At 36.0% G+C, this 25,564-nt stretch overlaps 1 protein-coding gene and 1 long non-coding RNA gene across 3 annotated transcripts; both read left to right on the forward strand.

The window, feature by feature from the left end:
* The first annotated feature begins 5,814 nt into the window (after window positions 1–5,814).
* LOC113317183 lies at window positions 5,815–9,717 on the forward strand. Of its 2 annotated transcripts, XR_003343323.1 has the most exons (4): window positions 5,815–6,111; window positions 6,794–6,876; window positions 7,316–7,464; window positions 8,955–9,717. It is a non-coding gene; the product is annotated as an uncharacterized LOC113317183 (long non-coding RNA). The 2 variants fall into 2 exon arrangements; XR_003343316.1 differs by lacking the exon at window positions 8,955–9,717 and having other exon boundaries at window positions 7,316–7,605.
* A 1,950-nt stretch (window positions 9,718–11,667) lies between these two features.
* LOC113361555 lies at window positions 11,668–12,939 on the forward strand. Its single transcript, XM_026604763.1, has one exon. It carries the CDS (start codon window positions 11,668–11,670, stop codon window positions 12,937–12,939), a length of 1,272 nt encoding a protein of 423 aa, XP_026460548.1.
* Window positions 12,940–25,564: the final 12,625 nt, after the last annotated feature.

Genomic DNA, 25,564 nt, shown 5'->3' on the forward strand with positions numbered 1-25,564 from the left:
GGTTCCTCAACTCCTACAACCAAGATGTTCCCATCCACTTAGATTGGTTAGTGCCAACCTTAATAAGCATAAAATTTTAGGCTCTGGAGTTTATTTATTGCAACTAAAAGCTAAAAAGTTTCTTCCCCACCCCCAAACTTAAATCTAACATTGTCCTCAATGTTCTAAAGATAAAATTAAAAACATGAACAAGAAGAAACTATTACCACTTGAGGGAAAAAAATAAGGAAGAATATTACTGTGTCGCATGGAAATGGGTTACCTCCCAAGAAGTGCTAAGTTTAAAGTTTTCATCCAGACATTGGAAGAATTAGTCACCTCATAGAATCATATAGCAGCAGCCAGAATAATTGTGGGTCATCTGGATCAAAAAGTATTACCCACAAGAAGAGGAAACTGCAACAAACCAAGAAGATACCAAACATACCCTTGCTTAAGACAACTACATCTAGTTGTGGTTCAGGTTCAGGCTCTATAAAAGGGTCTAAATAAAAGGTTTTCATCGGTTGGATTTCCTCAAAGGCATTCTGAATATCAGGCTGAAGAGTCTGGAAATACTCAAGTAAGAACTTAGAAGCGCATAACAAAAGCCTGAATAACTGGGGATCCTCTAAGTCAATCATATTTGACTCGCACAGCTGACCACAATGAAAGAGGTGGTCTTCCTTAAGAAAATGTGTCGACCCTGTTCTCCTAAAGTAATTAGGTTCAGTCTCAAAACTTAATAACCGACACATTTGAAAATCATAAGTTCCCACAATTGGAAGAAAAGTTTTTGGCGGGAAAACAAAGTCAATTTGGGTATTATCTCCTGGGTAAACCACATCAACCAGAGGATGGGTTTCTAACAACTGAGCTTCTTTCTGGACATCATTAGGTTCGGTAAAATGTGTATGAAGATAATCTTGTAAGATGGTTGAGGCACAAATGTCAAGTCCTACACGAGGGAACTTCCTAATAGTTAAAGCACATGGATAATAATCACCCCCAAACTTAGAGTTTTCTGTGTCTCTATAAAGACTAGTCACAACTTCCCTAATTTCTAGATCATCAGATTCCTGGAAATGGTCAATTGATTCTTCTAAGTTGGGTTCATCCTCACTCATTTCTACGAGTTTATCATCTTCTAAGACTAGTGTTTCTAAATCGCTAGATTCTAAAACAGTATTCTCAGGGTAAACTCTTTCCTCTAAACCATCATCACAATCATATAAAGGATTATCAGCGGAATTTTCTAATAAAGGCTCATTAACCAAGGTGTTAATCATAATAACTTCCTCTAATTCACTGATAGGCACATCAAATAATGGATTATCCAACACACTGCAGGCTAAAGGATCATGAACTGCATCGTCTAAAACGATGGTATCTCTAGTCAAATCATCATCCTTTTGAATAGGTGAATAATTATTAAATATTTGGATTTGAACTAGGAACAACACTATCATTATAAAGCTCAATTGGAGTAACAAATTCCTTATCACTATGCCTACATATTTCATGTTCTTCATCAATATTATCCTCATCATAGTCATCATTATTATAACATGAAAATAATCGAACCTCATCTAAACAAGTTGTGTCACCAATTCTAACCTCGTTATCTTGATTATGTAAATAACTATCTTCATTATCAAGGGTATTATAGGATACACTATATTGGAAATTCAAGTAATTTCGAGCAATTCTTTCGTTCGTCTCAGCTATCCGCTTGAGGTGGTCTTCTAAAGAAGGTTCACTCATTATTGTAGTTCTTTCGTCTATAATTATACTATTCATCTCAGCTAACTTACGCGTCGACTCAGATAACTTCCTGAGGGACTCTTCTAAAGAAGGAATAGGAACATAGGGATCATAAAAAGGACTACTTTTCAATAGTTTGATTGTATCCTCTAGAGACGAAGAACTAGTACTATAATCTTCTTGCTCGTAAGACTGATGCACGTGTGGATAATAATTGGGATCACCAGGGTATGACCCATAACCTTCGAAGGGTTGGCATTCCCAACCACTATTCACACTATGGTCATAAAAAGAGTGATGTCCATATTGTTCAGTACGATATTCATATTCATTTTGATGGTTATTATAATACCAGTTCGACATCCTAACTGCAAGGGGATTCTAAACAAGCACAAAGAAGGCGGACTCAACCACAACAAGCCTATTTTATCTAGTAAACAAAAATCATGATGGCTCCACTTAGATTGTTTCTAGACCAGCTTCTAATCCTTCGAAAGGGAATTCGTTACAATTTAAGCAAACCCCTCTGGAATCAAACCGAGTCAAAGTAAGTTGAATAGAGGCGAGGGAAGCTGCGTGGAGCTTTGATACCCAAGGCCTCACCGCATTACAAGGCGGCGCAGTCACGCATTCAACTCACAGAAACCATCATGAACTTCGAAGTATGCTTAAAAGAGTAACCAATATTTTTCGAATAACTTTCCTATTAAGATCGTTACCCTATCGGTCTCGTTCTGGTAAAAATTTTAGGCTTAGGTTCGCATAGGTTACGTGTTCCTAAGGCGGGCAAGAAGGAAACGGTGATGAAATCCGAGTCCTTATCTTGATTTGGCCAGGCCTTTCCCTTTAATAGAAAATTAAATCCGATTTCAGGTCCTCAACATATAGGCATACAAAATCATCCAGTAAACCCGCTGACAGGGGATTCGCGGGTGTTTAGAATTCTTACCTCACGTTCCAGACGGGGGATGAACCGTTGAAGTCGACTCGGGCGACAAATACGATGTCGTGTACGAACCCGAGGGTCGAGATGATATCGTAATCGTCATCCTTCTCTGCACACAGTTTATATTTAAAACTACCCTTCCGTAGGGTTTTAAAAGAAAATAAAGTCCCAAACTTCAATGTCCTAAAATAAAAAAAAATGTCCAAAAATAAAAGATTACAAAAATAAAAACCTTAATTACAGTTTCTAAAAAAAATAAAATAGAATATCTATATACAAAAAATTTCTTCTTCACTCCTTTTAGATTCCTCCTTCTTTTTTTCTTTGGCTTCGCTTTTGTTTTCAGCACTATCTCCCCTTTTCATTAGCTCAGTTCCAAATCTTAAAGCAAACAAGAAATACCAAAAGGCGTCAAAAGGAACAAATAAAAAATAAACTAAAAATAAATTTATAAACAAATCCGCGTCGGCCGCGCCAAAAATTGATGTGACTCAATAATGTTGTAGTAAAAAGATTCGTTCACTCAGATTTGTTGAGAATTTGTTTTAAGACTTAATAAAGAAAATAAGGAAAAATATATATACACAATTTGTCACAAGATGAAGAGACACTGAGACGCCAGATTCCACTACTTTTCATATTGTTATGGTTCAGTCATTAACTCTAGACAATATAGCTCAAACAAAAGAAGTTGTGACTCTACTTCTTTGCCAAAAATAGATTTCGTAAAATATTTGTAAGTTAAAAGCATGACGCATCTAAAGTATTTAGAACTAAGCATGCGGCATCTAACAAAATAACAAATAATTAATAGAAATCATAAAGCAATATCTATGCAAAAAGTCAATAAAAGAATTAATTCATTTACCACAATCATGAAAAGTTGCTTCCTCCGTTGTCCCAGTGATGCGGTCTAGCTCCACATGGTGAAAACACACTCAAAGGAATTTTTCATTACTCAAAAAGGTGTTTACAAGGAGAAAATGGAGAAATAATTCAAAATCGGGATTGTAACAATTATATTTGTTACAAACCAGAGAACGATACAGAGGATGTGTCACTGTTACTGTTGCTCTAAGACTGTGTCCTGAACTACGACCCTCGGCTGTGGGTCGTTATCGCTGTAGCTTCTACGACTGTCACTATGTGTCGCAACCACTGTAGCAATTACGACTGCTCCTTGTAGTCTTATGTTTTTCGTATGTTCTTGTGACAATCTCTGCAACTCCCGATTCTCTGATGTATTCTCACCCCTAACTCTCCATCCTCCCTCTCTGAGTTCCCAACACCCTATATATACTCAACAGGACGAAAATATTTCGCCATAACTTCATATAATCTTCCATTACTCGGCATTATTCTTCACTGTCTGTTTAGGAAATAATTTAGATATTTGATTTCTCCACGAGTTCTGAAGCTTCCAAATTACCATATTTATCTCCTTCACACTCAAGATGGTTGTTAGAGTCATCCTAGCATACGCAAACTCATTCCAACTCATGCAAATCCCGTGAATATCTCCATTCAATGACGTGCTCCCTGTTTTGCTTCTCGCGGCATATCCATCCAATTTGGATCAAACCAAAGGCCTTTACCAAGCCTGATAAGCCCAATCACGTCATCCCAAAGAGTTTCAGCCATTGAATCTCTCTAAAACATCACCAAAATCTCGAAAAAAAATTCTCAGCTTGCTGCCATGTCTTCCCCCCAAAATTGAAATTCAAATGAGGAAGAAAGGGTTGCCCCCTATCCGTCTGCGGAGTGTAAATAGCAGCTGTCCAGTTAGGGTGCCCCTTATGAACTGAGGTGCCCCTTATCAAGGCTGGGGAGTCCGAATAACACGTGTCCTACGGGTGTCAAAATCAACTTTTCGAGCCGGATTTTTCAAAAATGTTTATTTCCCAAAAATGCCTACAAACACACAAAACACCATAATAAGGATGAAAACGAGTACCAACAATACGAAACATTGAGGACAAATTATACACATAAATGCGTCTATCAGGTAACATGTAAATTTTATAGCAAAAACCGAACTTGGTGTTCGGTCACTTTGTATTTTATGTAGATAACCGAACTAGACACTGGAACTTCAGATTTTTTTTTGTTTGTTAGGTTCGGTTGGTTATGATGTTAGGTTCAAGCTTGCGAAACAACCGAACTTATTAAACCTAGTTCGGTTAGATAGTTGGCACATGCAGTTGCAAACCAACCGAACCTTATAGACTTATGTGTACGTAAAGGTCGGTTAGTTGGGAATCAACCGAACATAACGCTGTATGTCAGAACTTCCATTAGTATGGAGTTCGGCAACCTGCGTGTTTGGACAAAGCAACCGATCTACACCTTCAAGCGAGTTCGGTTACTTATTCGTCTCACATGGCAACCGAACTACACCTTCAAAACAGTTTGGTTACATGTTCTTCATATAATATAACCGAACTGTTCAAAATCCAGTTCAAAAATTTACATTTTTGGGGAAGTTTTTACCAATTCAACATACATTATCTAAGTTTGGAGCATACCTGGACACCCAAATACTCTTCTTCCGGTTGTGGTTGATAAAATCCATCATTTTCATCTTGAATTTCATTTTGGGGAAGAATACAATCACCATCTAAGAAATAAGCCAAATCCGGATCTATTTAAGGTTAACAAATATTCTAGGAGAGGATGGAGATGAAGAATCAGATGAGTTTTCATCACTTGAATACTCAAAGTTAGTGAATTGGAAAAAAAAAATATTTTTCATGTTTTTCTCCTTCATCTTCTCTAACTTTACTCTCTCAATAATTCTACTCATCTAATAAAAAACCAATCTTTTAATTTAATCTCACTAATTATTTTTAACAAAATAATTTCACTAATCAGAACCTAAAATTAAATATGGAGTAGTTTAGGTATTAATTAATTATCTAGATATGGGATGACTTAGATTTACTTTTAATATTTTTACCCAAAATAAAACCAAGATCCCAAAAAAACAATGGTCTCATAAAATCGTTCTAAATATATCTCTCTCTATATATAATCCTATTTGAGCCCACCAATATTTTTTTCTTCTTTTCATATTTACCCTTCATTCTCTTCGTATTTAATTTTACATTTGGAAAATTCATTTCTTTTTCTCTCTCCTTTTTTTTCAACCACCGTCAATACCTCTGCAACTACCCCCGCGGCCCGCCAGCTCCGCCGCCTTTAACATATTTGTGCTCTTTTTTACTACCTCTGCAATTGACTCTCCATTCCAATGGAAACCTGTTATCAGCAACATATTCTTGTTCGAGAGACCTTTTTCTTCTAGCGATTAATTTCTAAAATCAGATTCAAAGATATGTATTGAACTTGTTCGAATTATTGAAGCTCAAGAAGAAATGATGATGTCGGTGGTAGTTTCTGTGGTGGCCGGAATGGTGGAGGAGGTATGTATTTGAATATCTTTTACTTCATTATCTGTTACAGATCTAATAAGTTTAGTTTCTCAATTAAAGGTTGCTCTTCTCAATCGATATAGCAACCAACTCGAATTTTAGATCGTGTTGATTGGTGATTCTAGTCTTGAACAATCGCCATGAAAATTAAGTAGGTAAACAATCGGTTTTATGTGTTTAAACGAGTTTACCTTATGATTTCAATTCGGATTCTGATTCAATCAATTTCACTTATCAGTTTCCGATCTTCGATTTTTTTGGTATGATTTGTGTTTCAAATGTTTACTGGTAATCGAATTAGTTGAGAAATCACGTCTATAATAAGAAATCAACAAGACAATATGTATGCAATTGGAAATCCGGTATTTAGTTTATAGATACTTGTAAATGTGAGTCTTAAAAGAAGTTTATTTATACATGACTTGTTTATACAGGTAGTTTTTTAGAGTTTAGGATTCTGAGATGGATGAGTGCACCATTCAACATTGATAATGCCCATGGAAATTAGTAGAAAACATAGGATTAGTAGAAGATAAAAAGGCTATTTGAGAAATAATGAGAGACGTAGACAGGCTTTAGCATATGATTGATTATTGGCCATAGTGGTCGAGGGTAATTACACCGACGATAAATACTGATATTCTTACTGATTAATTTGTGTTTGGCTTTGCAGAAATCATTTGAAGAAACAATGGAGTCCATAGAAAAGAACAAAAGAGCAAAAAAGGATAAGAGCTGAAATATGATGAGGACTTGGTATTTATTTGTTTCCACCTTGTAAATGCATTCTTTACATGGATAGAGAACTGTTGCATTTTTCAGTTTTCTTCACAGTAACTTGATTATATATTAATAATGGTAAATGACTTGTTCCATATAATACTGGTAATGGTGGATGAGGTGTTGAGCCAAACAGAAGCTAGAGTGCTGGAGATCGTGGAGTAGGTTTTTAGTAGAAGAAGTTCATTAAATCTATGCTCATTAACCGCCGGATGCCGTAGTTTCACTTTGGTGGAAAATTGTCCAGTTTCATACGTCGATTAGGAAAATGTTTTGTGTGGTAGTGCACATAAGCTTATGGCATTGGTTATTATTAGTCTTGAAACTTGACTAGAATTGTTCTGAAATGTTGATGATAGACCATTTCCTTATATAAATGACTGTGGGATTGGATTGTCTGTTATTTGAATTTCAGAATCTTAAAAGTATAATGGAATCCAGTGCTCTACAGATTTCCTTTTAATCAAGCAGAGGAGGGTTGCGGTTGCTGTCCAACTCAACCACGGATTATTGATTCTCGGAGAACATTATGTCATATATCACTAGTGAGCCATCTCACATTCTGTAAGTGTAGATATGGTACAACATAAAGTTGACCTTTTTGTTAATATTAATTCACTTTTGTCCATTTATATGTGAAATTACTTTTGGTTAGCAACTAATCGAAGGGTCTTTCCTCTAAATTAATCTAGTCTGCATTTTGCATTCGGAGCCTCCAATGTCCCATTTTCATGGCTTGGCTATTGCACTACTTGTACCAAGACCAATATCTCGTCCGCAACATATTTTCCCACCCTTAATAGTCTAGTCTCCATTTTTTATGGGATCAATTTCTATTGTTGAGCGCATTTCTTTAGATTAGTATAATTATGCTCGGATTTTTATACATGTAAATTCTTCAAATGTTGAATGGTGCAATGGTGGCATGACTGACTCCATGTCAGATGATGCATGTTTGACTCACGTCAAGTTCACTCATTCGTATGTCATTTTCTTGTGTCAACTTTGGTTGTTGACTCCTTTTACATGGATCAACTTCTACTGTTTTGGATCAACTACTACGGTTGATCCCCTAAATTGGATCAACTTTTACTGTTGATCCCTTTTTTTCTGGATCAACTACTACTGTTGATCCCTAAATTGGATCAACTTCTGTTGTTGATCAACTACTATTGTTAACCTTATTTCCTTGGATTAGTATCATTATGCTTGTAGTTTAAATGTTTGCAATTTATAAATGTAAATTCTCCAAATGTTGAATTTGTGGTGCAATGGAAGCATGACTGACTCCATGTCAGATGGTGCGTGTTCGATTCACGCCAAGTTCACTCGTTCATATGTCAATTTTTTCTGTAAACTTTGGTTGTCGAGTCCATTTACATTGATCAACTTCTACTGTTGATCCTTTTTTTGGGATCAACTACTGTTGTTGATCCCTAAACTGGATCAACATATGTTGTTGATCCTTCTTTTTTTGGATCAACTACTATTGTTGATCCCTAAATTGGATCAACATATGCTGTTGATCCTTTTTTTTTGGATCAACTACTGTTGTTGATACAAAATACCTAAACCAATGGTGGCGGCGGTGGCGGCTGTGGCGGCGGTGGGTGGTGGCGGCGGCGGACTGGCGGTGATTGCATCAGTGGTGGTGGTGGTGGCGGACTGGTGGTGGTGATGTAATGGTGGCGGAGTGGTAGTGGAATATTAGTGGTGGTGGTGGTTGGTAGGTGGTGGTCGTTCAACGGTGGTGGTGGAATGGTAGTTGAATGTTGGTGGTGGTGGACGTGTGGTGGTCCTAGTGATGGTGATAGTACGGGTGAAGTAGTAGAGGAAGAAATTTATTTTATTTTGAAATCCAAGAAAATAATATATGGGTGAGGGTATTAAGGTAATCTAATTTTAAATGGATAAGGTTATTAAAAAGTAGGGATATATTTATTGTCCTATAAGGATATATTTATAAGATGTTAAAACTAGGGACGTATAATTTATATACCCATGGTCTTTTGAATCAGCTAAATTTGTCTTGATCATCGATTTTTATGAAACAGGGTCTCGGGTTTGGTTTGAAACGAGAATGTTTTGGGAGAGAATTTCGAGAAGTTTTTCACGGGAAAGGTGATACAACCCTTAGACAGGATTGGTAAGAATGTCGGAACAAAAAGGAAAGAAGATTTCTCTTCATCTCGGTAAGTCAGGGAAGAAATATATACAGGATATTCTCGGTTTTATTTTGGAAGATATCGTACTAGTCGAGGGAAGATTATCTCTGAGATGATTTAGTTCTATATTTGGACGCGTAGAAGTGAAGCAAAGGGAGAGCAGAGACGCATGAAGAGTGTTTAAAAGGGAAATAAATCTCTGAAGCTTGAGGTAAAAGAAACAAAGATATTCTCGAGCTATAGTTGGCCAGTGGATATAAATATTATAGGTGTGAGTCTCACATGGGACAATCGAGAATTGGGGGGAAGTTATAGAGGCACGGGAGAGCCAACAGAGGTCTCTGCTCGGAGAAAGAAAGTTGCAGAGTTGTTTCTGCACTTTCAGGGAAGAAAGGAAGAAGAAGAACATTCAACACGGCAGAACAGTCGCAGAGTACTATTTTTAATCAACAACAGAGGATACTTATCGTTCTTTGACCTCGCTCGCAAAAGATCATTAGCAACTGCTACGACAACTGAAACTTACCTTTCTGCGACTGTTTTATTCCTTTTCACCTTTGTAAACCTTTTGAACGTGTTTTGAGCAATGGAAAAAATATTTTGAACGTGTTTTGAGCCCAATGAGCTAAACCCTAATACTGGGACAATGGAGGAAGCCATTATTTACGCATATGGTAATTCTATTTAATTCTTTTACGACTTTTGCACTATTCTAGATTTACGATTGTTCTTGATTATTTGTGATTTTTTCTGATGGTGTATGCTTAGTCTAAGAACTTTTGATGCATCATGCTTATGATTTACATCTAATATTTTATAAGATCTATTTTTGGAAAAGAAAGAGTCAATATTTTTTATCTTATAAGCTATAATTGTCTAGAATCAATAGTTGAACCAAATGAATATAAGAATTGGTAGAATCCTGAGTCTTAGTCTCTCGTAATCCTGTTACCATCTTTTGTATATATCTATTAGATTAAGTCTAAAATCAATCTCATCAAGTCGACATTCTTACTACCACTTTCTACAACAATTAAAATCATACAAATCCTAAGCCTCAAAATGCTCATATGAGGTTTCAAAAGATGTGGATTTCACATCCAAATTTTATGGAAGTAGTACAAAAGTGCTGGTATGAAGAAATAGTTGGTGATCCAGCTTTTATCTTGCAACAGAAATTAAAAAAATTAACGAAGATTCTTAAGGAATGGAATTGGAATGTGTTTGGGAACATAAATGTACAAGTTAAGGAGGCAGAAGCAAAAGTGCAAGAAGCAATGGTCAACTCTGATAATAATCCATTTGATGAAGCAACTCTAAACACTTTGGTGGAAGATCAAAAATTATATAATTCTAAAGAAGTACAGCTCAACACTTTTCTTAAACAAAAATCTGGAACTAAATGGATAAAACAAGGAGCAGCTAACACTGGTTTCTTGCATGCACAACTTAAAATCAGGCAAGCAAGGAACATGAACTGAATTGGAAGAGGGTAATGGAAACATAATTGCTGATCAAAAGCAAATACAGAATGAATTGGTGAAATATTTTGAAAAAAAATTTAAGTACAAGGAAGTGGAGAATGTTTATCATATGCTAAGAGGCATATCAGAGGTAATAACCAATGAAGACCATAATATGTTAGAGGATATTCTAGATGCTGATGAAATTAAGAAAACCTTATTTGATATGGATCAAGACAGTGCTCCTGGACCTGATGGATTTTCAGTAAGTTTCTACAGGGCATGCTGGGATGTTATAAATCAAGATGTAGTTAGTGCCATTCAGTTTTGCTGGGAAAAAAAAATTCATTCCCAAAGGCCTAAATTCTATTTTTTTAGTACTTCTTCCTAAAACTAAAGGTGCAAGAAATCCAATCAATTTAGACCAATTGGTCTAAGTAATGTCAGTTTCAAAAAAATTACCAAAATTTTAGCTACAAGAATGGGAACATTGATGCACAAGTTGATTTCTCCACAACAAGTAGCTTATGTTGAGGGCAGATGTATTCAAGAGCAAATCTTATTATCTTCAGAATTGGTGAATGAAATGACTAAAAAGAGAAGATGTGGAAATGTAGCTCTAAAACTGGATATTTCCCAAGCTTATGGTTCTTTTAGATGGGAGTTCTTGTTTCTTACCTTTTCAAGAAAGATTAGTTTTGATTAAGTCAGTGCTTAGCAGTATTCAAGTTTATAATATGGCAGTTTACAAATGGCCTGCATCAGTCATTCAAAACTGTGAAAGAATCATGAGGAACTTCATTTGGTCAGGAGATGGAGATACAAGAAAGTACAATAAATTTTCTTGGAAAAAAGTTTGTACTCCTTAGTGAAGGAGGATTAGGATTAGAAGACTTGATGTTATTAACATGGCTATTCTTATGAAGATGATGTGGAAAATCAGCAATTTCAAAAGATGATCGGGCCTTATTTTTTCATGCAAAATACAAGGATAAAAATGGTCAATGGAGTACTAAGTGGCAGAAATCTACAGTTTGGCCAGGTTTTAAAATGGGCATGGGAAGCTCTTAAATAATACACAAGATGGATTATTGGTAATGGAAAAAATATTTATGTCTGGTTCGATCATTGGATAGAAGATGGTACTCTTTTTGAAAGATTTGAACTATATGTATTTAACTGAGAATATAAACTTGAAAGTTTCAGATATCTTGTCAAATGGTGTGTGGTCTTATAATAATGAACTTCATCAGATTTTTCATAATTTTAAAATGCCTGAAGTCCTTGGAGGTGAGGATATTCTATTATGGACAAGAAACTTAATAGGAGAATTCTCAACCTCAGAGGCAGTAAACAAGTTAAGGAATAGGGAACAATCAGTTAACTGGTCAAAGTACTTATGGACACATTTTCTTCATCACTTTGTAGCTAGAAATGTGTGGAAGCTTATACAAGGGATATACACTGATGATAAAAGTATGGTAAAGAATAGATATGAAATTGTTTCAAGATGCCGCATTTGTGAAACTGAACAAGATAGTATGAATCACTTGCTCTGGGAGTGTAATTTCAGTATTGATATTTGGAGATGGATATGTTTTATATTTCAGTTCAAATTACCAAAATCTTTTGAAGACATATGGAAATGTGCCTCAAATTGTAGTCCACTGGTTAAACAGGTTTGGATTACTACAGTCTGTATTATTCTAAAAGAACTGTGGTTTCAGAAGAACAAAATATTTTTTGAAGACATTAAGCCAAATATGCAAGGTTTCAAGTGCAGAATTATGAAATTCGTGAATGAGGGTGGATTGAGAATTACTGGTACCAAGTGGAATCAAAACTATGACCATGAGATGATTGAAAAGTTTCAGTTGGGTTTTAGACATTCCGGGTTCCGGTATATTAAAAAATATCATTGGTTACTACCTGAACAAGACATTGTAATGTTTTGTTGTGATGTCTCATCATTTGGAAATACTGGGTCTCAGGATGTGGTGTTGTTGTCACTTGTCAGAGATTCAGCTTGTCAGGTGTTAGGTACCCTCTCTGGAAGTATTGGTGTTGCTTCAAATTATCTAGCTGAATCTTATGGTATTATGTGTGCATTGGAGCTGGAAATTCAATGGAGTATGCATAAGATAATTATTATGTCAGATTCAAAATATGTTCTTGCAGAATTTTCTCAGGAGAGAGTTCCATGGTTTCTAAAAGGTAGATGGCATATGGCTACAAGAAAGCTCAATCAAATAGAGTATCAACGTTGTTACAGGGAGGTTAATTTTCCTGCAGATTGTATGGCAAAGAAGGGAGCATTATTAGCTGCAGGTGAAAGAAAAATCCATATTGGAAGACCTCAATGTTTACCAAGAGTTGAAATGGAAAATGTTGAATACTTTAGATTTGGTTGAAGTTTACTTTCATATCTTTAAAAAGGAATGATGTATTTTAAGTAATGGGCATGTTCTTTAACAAGTTTATGGGCATGTTGTCTTGTTTTGAAAGTTTATGTTTCCTTGTAATTGGGTTGTAACAATTTTACAAAATTAATAAAAGTTATGTGATTCAGAAAAAAAAACGGATCCAAGATTTTCGCAATATTGGGTGCAGATTGGAACAATCCTATGTTTTATTTGGAAATATAGATGTGAAGTGGTGTTTAGGAAAACATCTCCAGATCCAACTTCCCCGATTCAACAAATCAATAAGTTCATCCAATCCTCTCCGGGAAATACCAAGAAAAAAAACATGGAGATTTAGCAAAAAAGTTCGCCTAAACATTGTTGGAACAACTTAAATGTGGATTGGATAATATTCACAGATGCGTCTTTTAATAAAGAGAACCTATCCATGGGATATGCTTTCATCTTGTATTCGGTCCACCAAAAAGTTTTAATGCATCTGTCCGCAGGTTCGGATTGGGATTCTTCGGCGTTGCACGCAGAAGCAAAAGCTCTTCTAAAAACTCCAAGTTGGATAAAAGACAACCTTCTGTCTATTGTTTTTATTGTCACAGATTGTAAAGTGCTAGTGGATTCTATCAACAAAAAAGGATCATATATCTCTTGGACAACTGAGAATATCATAGAAGAAATTTTATCTTATTTAGGACAAGTACCACAAGGATCAGAAGACTACAACACATGTCATAGCATATGCAACAACAAGTGCAAAAAGAAAACATTATTTCTAATGTTTTTGATAATAAAAGGAAATTATAGACCTTCTGTATTATATTGTTAACTAATACACTATCTTTTATATCAAAAAAGGGGGATTTTGCGTTTTCCCCTCAAAAAAGATTGTTATTTTGCATTACCCCCTTTTTAAATTGTTAATTGGTAAATCCCCCTATCTGTTATAACTGTCGTTACAACCCACTTATCTGTGTACGAGTGATGCACGCGTGTGCCATGCATAAGAAAATACACTTCTTCCTCGTCTGCTGTCCCTGAACCGAAGAACAGACCAACAACTTCATGAAGATGAAAATTAAAATGGATTTTTCTTAGGAATCCGATGGATTAAAGAACGGAAGTGGTGGGTTTTATTTAAATGATGATCGCGAGCAGTTTTCATTAATAGTGTAATTGTTACTAATTGTTACTACTTATAGAGATTTAAGTTACAGCCTTACAAATACATGATTATCAAAACCATTATAGTTGCTGCCGATAAAATCATTGCTACTGATTTCCGATTCATCGCCAAAATTTCACCTACCTATCAGTATCCAACAATCGATTTATTCGTCTAATTTCTAGTTCAATTCACCCAATCATTTGTACCCAAATCAAAAACCCATATTGAAAAATTAAACCATTTTAATAGGAAACCTAAACCCGTACATAGACCCAAATTTCAATCAAGTACTTAATTATGGGGAAAAAAGAAACCCAAAATTAGACCAAAAACTTGATTTGACATGGAAGCCGGAAATCGCAAACCCTTCTCCTGTGATTTCAAGGGTGTTGACTGGTACACGTCTTGAGATAACCGTTAATCGTAACTTATTTTCAGATTAAACTCATCATTATCTCAGCTGTTGCCGCCTCTATTTTTTTTTTGCGTGTTCTTCAATGGGTAAAGAAGATAGAGATAGACGAAGAAGAAATTGATCTTTCTCATCTTTTATCTCTTTGTTTTTTTAATATTATAGCACGTGTCATTTAATTACTAATTCATGGCTGATTTCTCACCACGTGTTTAGGTTAAAAGATATTCTAGGAATCTCCAAAATATTTAACAATTTATTAAGCGCACGTGAGCTGCACGTACGCATCTAAGTGGGTTGTATCGGCAGTTATAACAGATAGGGGGTTTTACCAATTAACGGTTTAAAAAGGGGTAATGCAAAATAACTATCTTTTTTGAGGGGAAAACGCAAAATCCCCCTTTTTTTTGATAGAAAAGATAATGTATTAGTTAACAATATAATACAGAAAGTCTACAAATTGCAGAAGGATACATATATATATATATATATAAGAATACCCAAATAGCACAATAAATCAATGCGAAGCATGTAAGTGAACAATACTCTATCTCATAAGCGAAATATATATACATAAACCCTTCTCACTTTGATTCAGTGGTTTTGCATTGCATGGCTCTCCTTGCTTTCGAGCAGACCAAAGGCTTTCAACGAAAGTTGTAAATAAGGCGACATGCTCATATAGAAAGGAGGAGTCAATTGATGTAGGTATACCGGTGACACGTGCAGAACGCAGATATCAAGTGGAGTAGGGAATCCCATCGATTTTAACACTCTTGAACTCTTTTCTTTCCAATCATATATATATATCAACATGGAGCTTACTTGTTTACGACAATAACCATCAAACTTACTTATTTCGTAAGTTACAAGTATAATCTGGTATGTTCCCGGTATAGTATGGCAATGTAGACCCAAAGTTTCACCAAGGGAAAACGGTAATGTGATTACAACTTCAGTCCGGTTTTTGTTACTACTAGTTGTACTATTTTTGTTGTTCTTGTTTCTGTCACCATGGTCATTGTCAAATATCCACAACTTGACAATATACCTGCTCACAAAACTCAAAAGAGGTGTTTAGTCCACTAAACCCGACCTGGGTTAATGGCTAGTCCAGCGGGAAAACATATTTACTCGCTAGTCCAAAAAAGTTTTGAAAATAGTAAAATTAATCTACTAACCCTAACATATAATACCATGTATGTCACTACATATATTACTACATACTACATATGTTACTAGTAGTATGTAGTAAAATATGTAGTATGTAGTAACATATGTTACTAGTAGTATGTTACTAGTAACGTATGTTAATACATATAAATATTGTTATGTTATCAATATGTAGTATCAACATATTGATACTACATATTAATATTGTTATGTTATACTACATATGTTACCACTACATATTAATACTATTAACATATGTTACTAGTATAGTACTAGTTACTACTAGTATACTAGTTTACTAGTACATATGTTACTACTAGTATAGTAAAGTAGTTACCTAATTTACTAGTAACATATTTTTGTTACTACTAGTATAGTACATATTAATATGTAGTATCACCTTTGATACTACTAGCATGTAGTAACATACTACTAGTAGCATTTACATGTGTTGATACTAATTAGATCTTGAAGGGTGTTTTAGGTATTTAGAAAACACACTTTATAATCTTCACAAAGTTTTTGGACCAGCGAGTAAATAATCTGGTCCAAAACCATGTTTTTGGACTAGCGAGTAAATGTTTTTCACGGGTGGACTAGCCATTAACTGGATTATGAAAAACTGGATTAAACAGTAATTCCTATAACGGAAAATGTCCACCCCACAATCTACCTCCAATAAATCAAGAACAGAACCCTTGTCCACAATAGTGGTATCTCGAGGTCGATCATTGATGAATTTAGGGACAAAAATCACTCTGAATTTCTTTCTGCCAACATCAAACACCACTAGAACTTCATCCACATCCACATCCATATGCATCCACATACTCGACACCTCTCTATACACATTGCTCCAATATATACAACCACTAGAATAAATAGATGATTTTCCGTATATAAAACCATGATAAGGTGGTACCTGATCATCGATTCTTCTCCAAATATTTTTTCCTAAAGTTAAGACCTCACATAAAATGTTGGAACGGTCGTAATCTTTCCATAAACATATCACTTTGTGTTCCTCAGTGACAGGATCAAATCTAGAGCTGGCAAACGGGGGGGCCGAGGATGGCTTGTGACCAACCCGCGGGTTACGGGTTAATACAAGCCTAAGCTTGCGGGTTGAAATTCTTCACGGGTGGTCATTTCTCCAACCCGCGCCCATCCCGGGTAAAGCTTACGGGTTCACGGGAGCTCACGGGTTAGCTGGTTTTTGTTGAGTCAACTCGCCAGAAATCGATTTCTGGGCTATTTCCGGCCACATTCAGGCCATCTAAAGCTCCTTCCCAACCTAAGTACTTAATTTAACATTCATCATTTCATCTAGTTCATTTGATTTCGATTCAAAAACTCAAAATTGCAAAACTAAACTACTTTGCAATTATATTAGAAGATGGTTCAACATTATCAGTTTTGGACTTGTTATTTATCAGGGATGCTTCATCAGTCTTCTCTTTGTTTTTCATCTGCAACAACCATAGCTTAGTTAAAATGAGAAGCTATACGGAAATTTGTTTACACTGCAATTGAGATGACAAGTCTTAACCTTTATTTCCAACTTCTTGACCGGCTTCTTCTTTACTGCTTCCTTGCTAGTCTTCATTATTGCAGTTATGCCTTGTAAAAACAGAATTCAATTATCAATGTGGCTCAAAAGCTAACACAAAACCATCATTTCATATCCAGAACATGAACTCTTGTGCATATTATTATTATTTCAAATACTAAATAAAGCATGTGAATAAATCAAAATCATTTCATACACACAATTTGAGTTGACACACTCTAGCAAGGAAAGAACATGAGTTGATAACTACTGACACACTCAAGTTGATATTATTATCATTTCAAATACTTATCATCAAACAAAGAAATAAAATTCAGTTGATTTGTGCGTACTTATTATCAATCAAAGCATGTTAACAAATGAGTTGATTTGCATAAATGAGCTACAGAGACAAAATCATCAAAAAGACCAAAATTATGATGAAAATCATCATGAAAATCAAAGACCAAAATTAAAGACCAAAATTAAAGATCTAAAATCAAAAATCCCCAAAATTAAACATGACCCAATTTAAATTTCTTTTCTTCTTTTATCCACTATCCAGTGTATGGAAAGCAAATCAGTAAATCAAAACCTATAGTCTAAGGCACTTAGGCTCTAAAAGATAATGTTAAATACCCATATTTGACTATTCTAAATGTTTCATTCTTCTTGCCCTAACTTAAATTTAGAGATAAAACCAAATATTTCTACTTCCTGTAACATATATATGAATTCAAATTAAAGCTAATACCATCACAAATTTTCATTTTCTGATGATAAAAAAGACATGGGTTTTCCGTTAAGAACTCAAAATATGTGTTATTGAATCAAAAACTTACAAAATTACAGAAAATTTTTGTGAATTTTTTAGGTTTTCCATCAATAGCTAAAGATATCTACTGTTGTTGATAAAATTTGCAGAACCCGTTACATGAAAATGATAAATTAGAGAACCCATTACATGAAAATGGTTTATTATCATTTCTGGTTTACTAATTAGAGAAGTAGAGAAAGGGATTCAGAGAAGTTAGAGAAAGAGATTCAGAGAAGTTAGAGAACTGAAGTAGAGCAAGAGAATTATCTAGTTTTTTTTCTTTTTATACCTAGGGCTAGGAGGTGTTGGAGACATACACGTATAGATGGAAGGGGCCACGCGTCACAAGTATCCCATGGCGGGTTGATGGTCTGAACCCGCGGGTACACGGGACGCGACGGGTTTACCCGTTTTTGCACGGGCCGGCATTTTTCCAACCCTAACCCGGCTTGTTTAGAAACCAACCGAGCCGGGTACGGGTTTTTACGGGCCGGGTCGGATGAACCCGCGGGTTTTGGGCTTGTTTGCCAGCTCTAATCAAATCCAAAATGATATTCCGTTTCCATATTTCTTCTTTCAAAGTTTGGTTTAATCCATGGTGTTATAAACTCTCTGGTACTTGGATCATATATACAACACTGTCATGCTTGTCTCCATGTTAGTATCCCGATCGATAACTATCAAAATCAACCATACATATCAAACCGTTTATCGGCTTCAATATTTTATCATAAGCTAAACTTGTTTTCATTATGCTGGGAATGGTTATTGTTAACTCACCATCTATTTTCAACAAGTCAGATGAGAATAAAGATACATGAGACTGCTGGCTCTCCTTGTCAAGATAGTGCCAATAATGCTTGGATCTCTTTTCCAGAGCTGCGATAAGAAGGCATGGCAGTGTTTTTGACCTAGTAAAGTGTAAAGAAATACAGTTTGGATCTCCTTTGATTAGTGATTCCCAACGTTTGCATACGCACTTAAATCGCATAAGTGATTTCACTGTAAGCCTACTAAGGATTTCATATTCTACCATATCACCATCGTGACACATAGTACTACCCGTGGTTTCCATCGACTTCGTCTTGTGCTCTTTTCTATGCTTTATGTCATTGACATTGTTAACCGTGGTTTCCATTGGCTTTATCTCATTCCCTTTGTCGTGCTTCTTGACATTGTTCCTTGTCTGTTTTTCTGCTTTTCTTCAATTAATTTTGTTATTCTTATTGTTGTTGATAAGACTACCATTGCTAGGGCTTTTAACGACTTTTTATCTCCAAACCCAAACCATAACTATCTATACTTATAGTTGTTTATGCACCGCAAAAATCATCATTATTAATAAAAGATTTTATGAACCCTGAAACGAAATTAAAAATAAATAAAAAAGAGTAATTTTTTGCATAATTAATTATCTTTCTCGTAAACTCTATTAGCCAATTAAAAAAAGTCAACATAACATGATTTTATTACAATGGTTCTACACATACCGCCCCTTCCCACAACACTAAAACAAGCTCCTCACAATAAGTGCGGGACCCACCTAATAGAGATTAGCATGGGGCCACTTTTGGGCCCCACCAATAGGAAATCAGTGAATAGTTGTTTTAGTGTTGTTGGAGGGAGAGGTACATTAAGAGTCTTCGATTTAATATAGTACTGTAGAAGGATAAACAATATTTGAGCATGAGCTACCTAGGAACAACCAGAATCCTTGAGTAAATTTAAAAGATTTAAGTTAAAACGCACCTGCTGTAACTATTTTGTTCAGTTTCACCCGGCCTTCATAGAGAAAAAACTGTACAGTAGTTACATGGTTTTCACAAAAATATCGTAAAATAAGAGTTTTTTTCTCAACAATATCTACATTTACTGTGGAAAATCTTGTGGATAAGTCCAAGGATTGAAAAAGAAAAAAGAAACATTAGAACCCACGGTCCAATAGTTATTGGTGAGGGATCAAAACACTGGTACGTAGGTTATATCTTGCGGTCTACCCTCCTCTCACATGATTGACTATTTGGTCCCACCTCTGTGAGAGACGGGACAGATTACAAGGTATTAACCCTAGGTAAGTGTAGAATTTTCCCAGCGCTTGTCATCCTTGCCAAAAAAATCAAAACGCGTGGCTTATAGCCATTGCTAAGAAAATAAAAAAAAGATTGATAAACCGTCTCCAAAAAGAATCAAAACCAACTCCCAACAAATTCGTGAACATATAGAGTTACCGAGTGGAGTCTCTATGTTTACCTTGTTGATGTTGTCTGCCATGACTTAGTTTGAAATCAGTGATTTCATGGAAAGTCGAAGACACCCAATTTGACTCCGCTGATATGTGCATGAAAGTTTTATGGTCCACTTTGTGTCCGAGAAGCTTTTGGGGTGGTCCACTAAAAATGAATAAAAACTCTTGAAAAATCGATTATATGAACAAAAACTCTTGAAAAATCCGTCTCCATAAGACAATTTTTTACGAGACCCAACTTATCCTGGAAAATCTTGGAAGGTCGGCATCTCCACCGTTGTGTGAGAGGGCAGTTTTTCTGGACGGTCCGTCTAGAATTACTCTAGAAAGCATCTATAAAGTTTCTTATGGGAGATTTTTTGGCGGGTGTAACATGTTTCTTGGTAAGATTGTTTTGCATTTTTATTTTGTGTTGTTATTCCCTAGGGTTCCACCTATTTGTCATCCACACTTTTCCTATTTTCCACCCCCTTAGAATTTACAAAGTGAATACACTTTACAATTCTATTTTTTCCTATTTACCACCTAAAGTCAAATACTTTTATCACTTTTGTTCTTCTCGGTCAACATTTTAATTACCTCCTTCTTCATCCTGGCTAAATTGGGGCCTATGCCACTTAATTGGGGCATATAGATTACTTCATCTACCTTATACACGGTGATAAGGGGTGTCTAAATTTAAAGCAAACTGCCAAAATTACCCTCTAAAAATATTAATATTACTAAATTACCCCCATCAACTCTTAATAATAAACCTAAAACTAAAATCAGTATTCATTTCTAACCTAAAAACCGATTGTTCATGTTTTTTTCTCCCTCTTTTTTTTTTGAAACCAAAACTCGTCGATTATCGACGATCCAAAATCGATTAATCATTTTCTTTTTCTATAAAATGTCGAAACCATCAACAAGAATGAAGTATGCTAATAACAAGAATTATTCTAGTGAAGACGATCACGCAATTGTTGAAGTGATTCGAAAGAAAACGAAGGAAGTGCTCGAGGAAGCCGAAGCCTCTCGTATCGCACAAGAGGAGGAAATGGGCTGAATCAAGTAATTTTCTATCAACCCAATCCTCTAAACTAGGTTTCAGTAACATGCAATCCCTTAGAAATCGAAATTTTTGAATCCAAAATTATCTGGGTTTTACAGAATCAGATTATGTTAGTGTAAAAGTAAATCGACTCTATTTAGAAACAATTTATGTTCTTGCTCACATAAACCGATGGTTCTGCATGTGAATAGGAACCGGAGAACGTTAGTGTATAAGTAGCCCGATTCAGTTATTGTTAGGGATAACCGTTTTTTCTGTAACTTTTTTTCGTTAGAATCGGATTACATATGTGTTCACAAAAGCCGATTGTGTAGCTTTTGAATTCTTATATGCTTAGTCAATAATCGGACTTTATATGTATATCGAGAAAACTGATTAGTATAATCAGTTTACATTAGCACTTATAAAATCCGATTGTTATTTTATTATTTTATGAATCGGACTTTAATATATGTATCGTGTAAACCGATTATGTAGCTTGACTTAGAAAAAATGCATTCGATTCCATTGTTGTTTGTCGCTTAACTCCGTATTCTACATGCCAAACAAGGGAAACAAACAACAAGTCGAAAAGTAATATAAGAGGAGACATGACCTTCCTTCTCCTAAGCCTTTGGGACCTCGTCAAATAGACAGTCAAAATTTGAATGCTTCCCACCGAAGGGCCAAGGGAGTAAAGCCAAAGGGATCAGCATCAATGACCCACCACCTCTAGTGGAGCAACCAACACATGAATAATCTAATTCTGATACACCTACTGAACAAGAAGGTGATGAGGAGGAGATGAATGTAGAAGAAGAAAGTCATGGCAAGAAAGTTGTTGAAGAAGAAAGTGATGAGAGTGAAAGTGATAAAGATAGTCGTGGCAAGAAAGGTGTTGATGAAGAAAGTCGTGGCAAGAAAGGTGTTGAAGAAGAAAGTGATGAGAGTGAAAGTGATGAAGATAGTCGTGGAAAGAAAGGTGTTGAAGAAGAAAGTGATGAGAGTGAAAGTGATGAAGAAGAAGGTGAGGAAGAAAGTGATGAAGAAGAAAGTGAGACGAAAGTTGATGAAGAGATAGGAGAGGTTCAAGAACAAGTGCAAGAACAAGTCCAAGGAGGAGACGTTCAAGAACAAGGTAATACAGATGGTAAGAAGAAATATGGTCCTAGGAAGAAGAAAGGTGACCACATGCCCGACCCGCTGAAGATGTTTCCTTGCGTCCCTAAGGATCGCATTTACGGGTTACCAGGTGATGGAGGACAGATGTTATGCGGGTACAAAGACAGTTGGGCCGCCGTCGTTTGCCATACCATAGTAATTACCTAAACCTTATGCTATGTAACATGAAAATTATTATCCGTGCAATGTTTTGATTGTTGTCCACCGGGTTTGTTTCGTTTTATATGATCACATAGATTCCGTTCGTCTTGTGAATCCAGGAACGTCAGTGAGTATGATGAGGCAATGGCCACTGCAAGCAATATAATCAACCGTTAGAGAAGTTTCAGAAGTAATCGATCTAGTCAATTCTACGGTGTTGTTACCTGCGGTCGAGAATTTGGACCTTGGTTACGACAAACCTCTTTGTTCCGCCTTTGCTGAGAGATATTACAGGGAAAAAAATACTTTGCATCTTTCGTTTGGCGAAATGACGATAACCCTAAATGATGCGAAGTTCATTACCGGATAAGCATAAAAGTTAAAGTCGTGAAGCACAAAGACTACGCGCAAGAGCTTGTGTTGGACAAGATTTACGCGTTCACCTAAAATGTGTTCCAAGTCAGAGATGAGGACAAGACCAAGTCAGAGATGCTGGTAGGAAAGTTAAAGCAAAGGATATTCCATCTCTCGAAGCTGAGGGACAACTTTATGGGAACAAAAAAGCTTCTTGATGAGGGAAAAGATGTGACGCCGGAACGTATCATCGCCACGGCCAATGCGTATGTCCTTTACGTCCTGGGAGTTGTTATCTTCCCCGACGTTTCCGGTGCCCGTGTGAGCGCCAACTTTATCCAGCTGTTGCAACCATTTGACAAAATTCATGAATACTCTTGGGGCACTGCCATCCTTGTACACTCGTTGAACGAGTTGAGAAAGGCTTCTAGGGCTCGAAGGAACCAAATCGGAGGGAATATGGCTTTTCTGCAGGCGTGGATATATGTGCACTTCCCAATATTTGCTGAAAGGGATTTTGAGTACAAGGAATGGGACCACCAGTATTATGGAGACAAATACATCTACAGAAGTAAGCCGAAGAACCAAAAGAATGGTTATCTGAAGTTGAGACGCCAGTTGGACAACTTGACAACGACAAATGTTGTCTTTGATCCTTAGAAAGAGGAATTGGCTAAATGAAAAGGAAAAGGAAAGAAGGTTGGGTGCATAGAGCAAAGTGATTATTTTGGGCCTTTGTTTCACCCAAGAGGATATGTAATGTACAACCCGACATGAGTCGCAAGACAATGCGGTTACGTACTAAAAATCCCAAAGGAGCACAAGATGTTCAAAATCAATGAGAAAAAAAACCAAATCATAAGATAATGATATTCACATTGTTCACAAGCCTTTACCATCATGTGATTATTGGGAAGACAGAGCGTTTCACATATATCCTTTGGGTGGTCCATCTCGAACAGATGATGATGCAATTCCGGGTTACATGCCGTGGTACCTCAATGTTTCGCATACTCGAGTGATACGACTAGATGAGAGGACCAAGATAGAGGACAAAGATAAGGCTCTCAAATTCCTGGTGCGTATTGTTACTCAATTACGGTTTTGTTAATGTTATTAACGCTTTTTGTTGAATATTTGTTATTTAAAATTGAAACAGAGAAGCCGAGTCGGGTACTTGATAACCCAAGCTAAGCTAAAAATCAGGGAAGGAAAAAATGTTAAGGCCAATGAAAAGCTGATTGATGAATTGAACAGCCTCGAAGATGTAGAAGTTGGTGCAAAGTTTGGGGAGTTGGAGGAGGAGGAAGTTGAGCCAAAAAAAAAAAGGAGAGAGACCCCCCCCCCCCCCCCCACCCAAAAAAAATTGTCTGAAGGTGCATCGAGCAGCGCCCAACCTGGTAAACGAGGACGTGGTGGACGTGGTAGTGGTCGTGGTCGTGGTGTTCATGAATGAATGGTTATATTCATGTTTATGTCTTTAACTATGGATAATTATGGAGTCAAAACTTATGTCTTGTCTTAAACTTATTGTCGAATTATGTTTCGTTATATTCCTAGTTTATGAATAACTTAATCTGGTTTCTTTTGAAAATTGTTGGTGTTTGTCCAAGACGCGATAAAATAGCCGACTAAAATTGTTGGTGTTTGCAAAAAATGCAGGATTCTGGAATTTTTTCAGTCAGAATCAGATTACATGTAACTATATGTAAACCGATTCTGACATTTTCCCAGAGGTTCAGTTTCATAATCGGTTTACATGTACCTTTGTGAAATCCGATTGTCATGAAGAAAAATCATGTAACTTTTGAAGCCAAGAACCGGTTTACATGTACATACATGTAATCCGATTTTCATGAAGAAAAGTCTTGTAACTTTTGAAGCCAAGAATCGGTTTACATGTACATATATGTAATCCGATTGTTATGAAGAACACTCCTGTAACTTTTTTTTCCAAGAATCGGATTACATGTGCATTACAAAAGCCCGATTAATGAGAGGCATATTTTATATGATTTTGTAATGACATAATCGGACTATGTGGACATACCTAAACTCCGATTGTTTGATTTGAATTTTAGAAAAATAGTCGTTGAGTCCTTATCTATATAAGGCCAACCACTTTCAGCCACTCCCATAACACACACTTAGCCTAGAAAATGGAATGGGAATCGTATGAATATTTGTGTCTCGTTAAATCGTTTGCTAATACGTTCCGTGAACATCAGAATGAAATTTATTCAATGTTTTGGAAGAGAGTTAAATAGTTCTTTTACGGGCGTACCGGGAATCCCAATAACCGCGAATGGAGAGACTTGGAATTTCGATTCCAATACATTAAAGGTACGATGGAAGAGTACGTAAAAGTTAGAAATATGGTATACGACTATCACCCACAAGCTCCTCTTTTTTAGGGAAAAAGTGAGTAATGCGATCATTTTTATATCTATGTCAAAAGTTCACATGCTAACAATTAAGAATTCATTGAATTTCAGCTGGAACGTTTCAACGGGTTATGGAGAATCCGTAATGGGGAAACTAAGTTCAT

The sequence above is a fragment of the Papaver somniferum genome, chromosome 1 (assembly GCF_003573695.1).
Source record: "Papaver somniferum cultivar HN1 chromosome 1, ASM357369v1, whole genome shotgun sequence".
Classification (NCBI taxonomy): domain Eukaryota; kingdom Viridiplantae; phylum Streptophyta; class Magnoliopsida; order Ranunculales; family Papaveraceae; genus Papaver; species Papaver somniferum.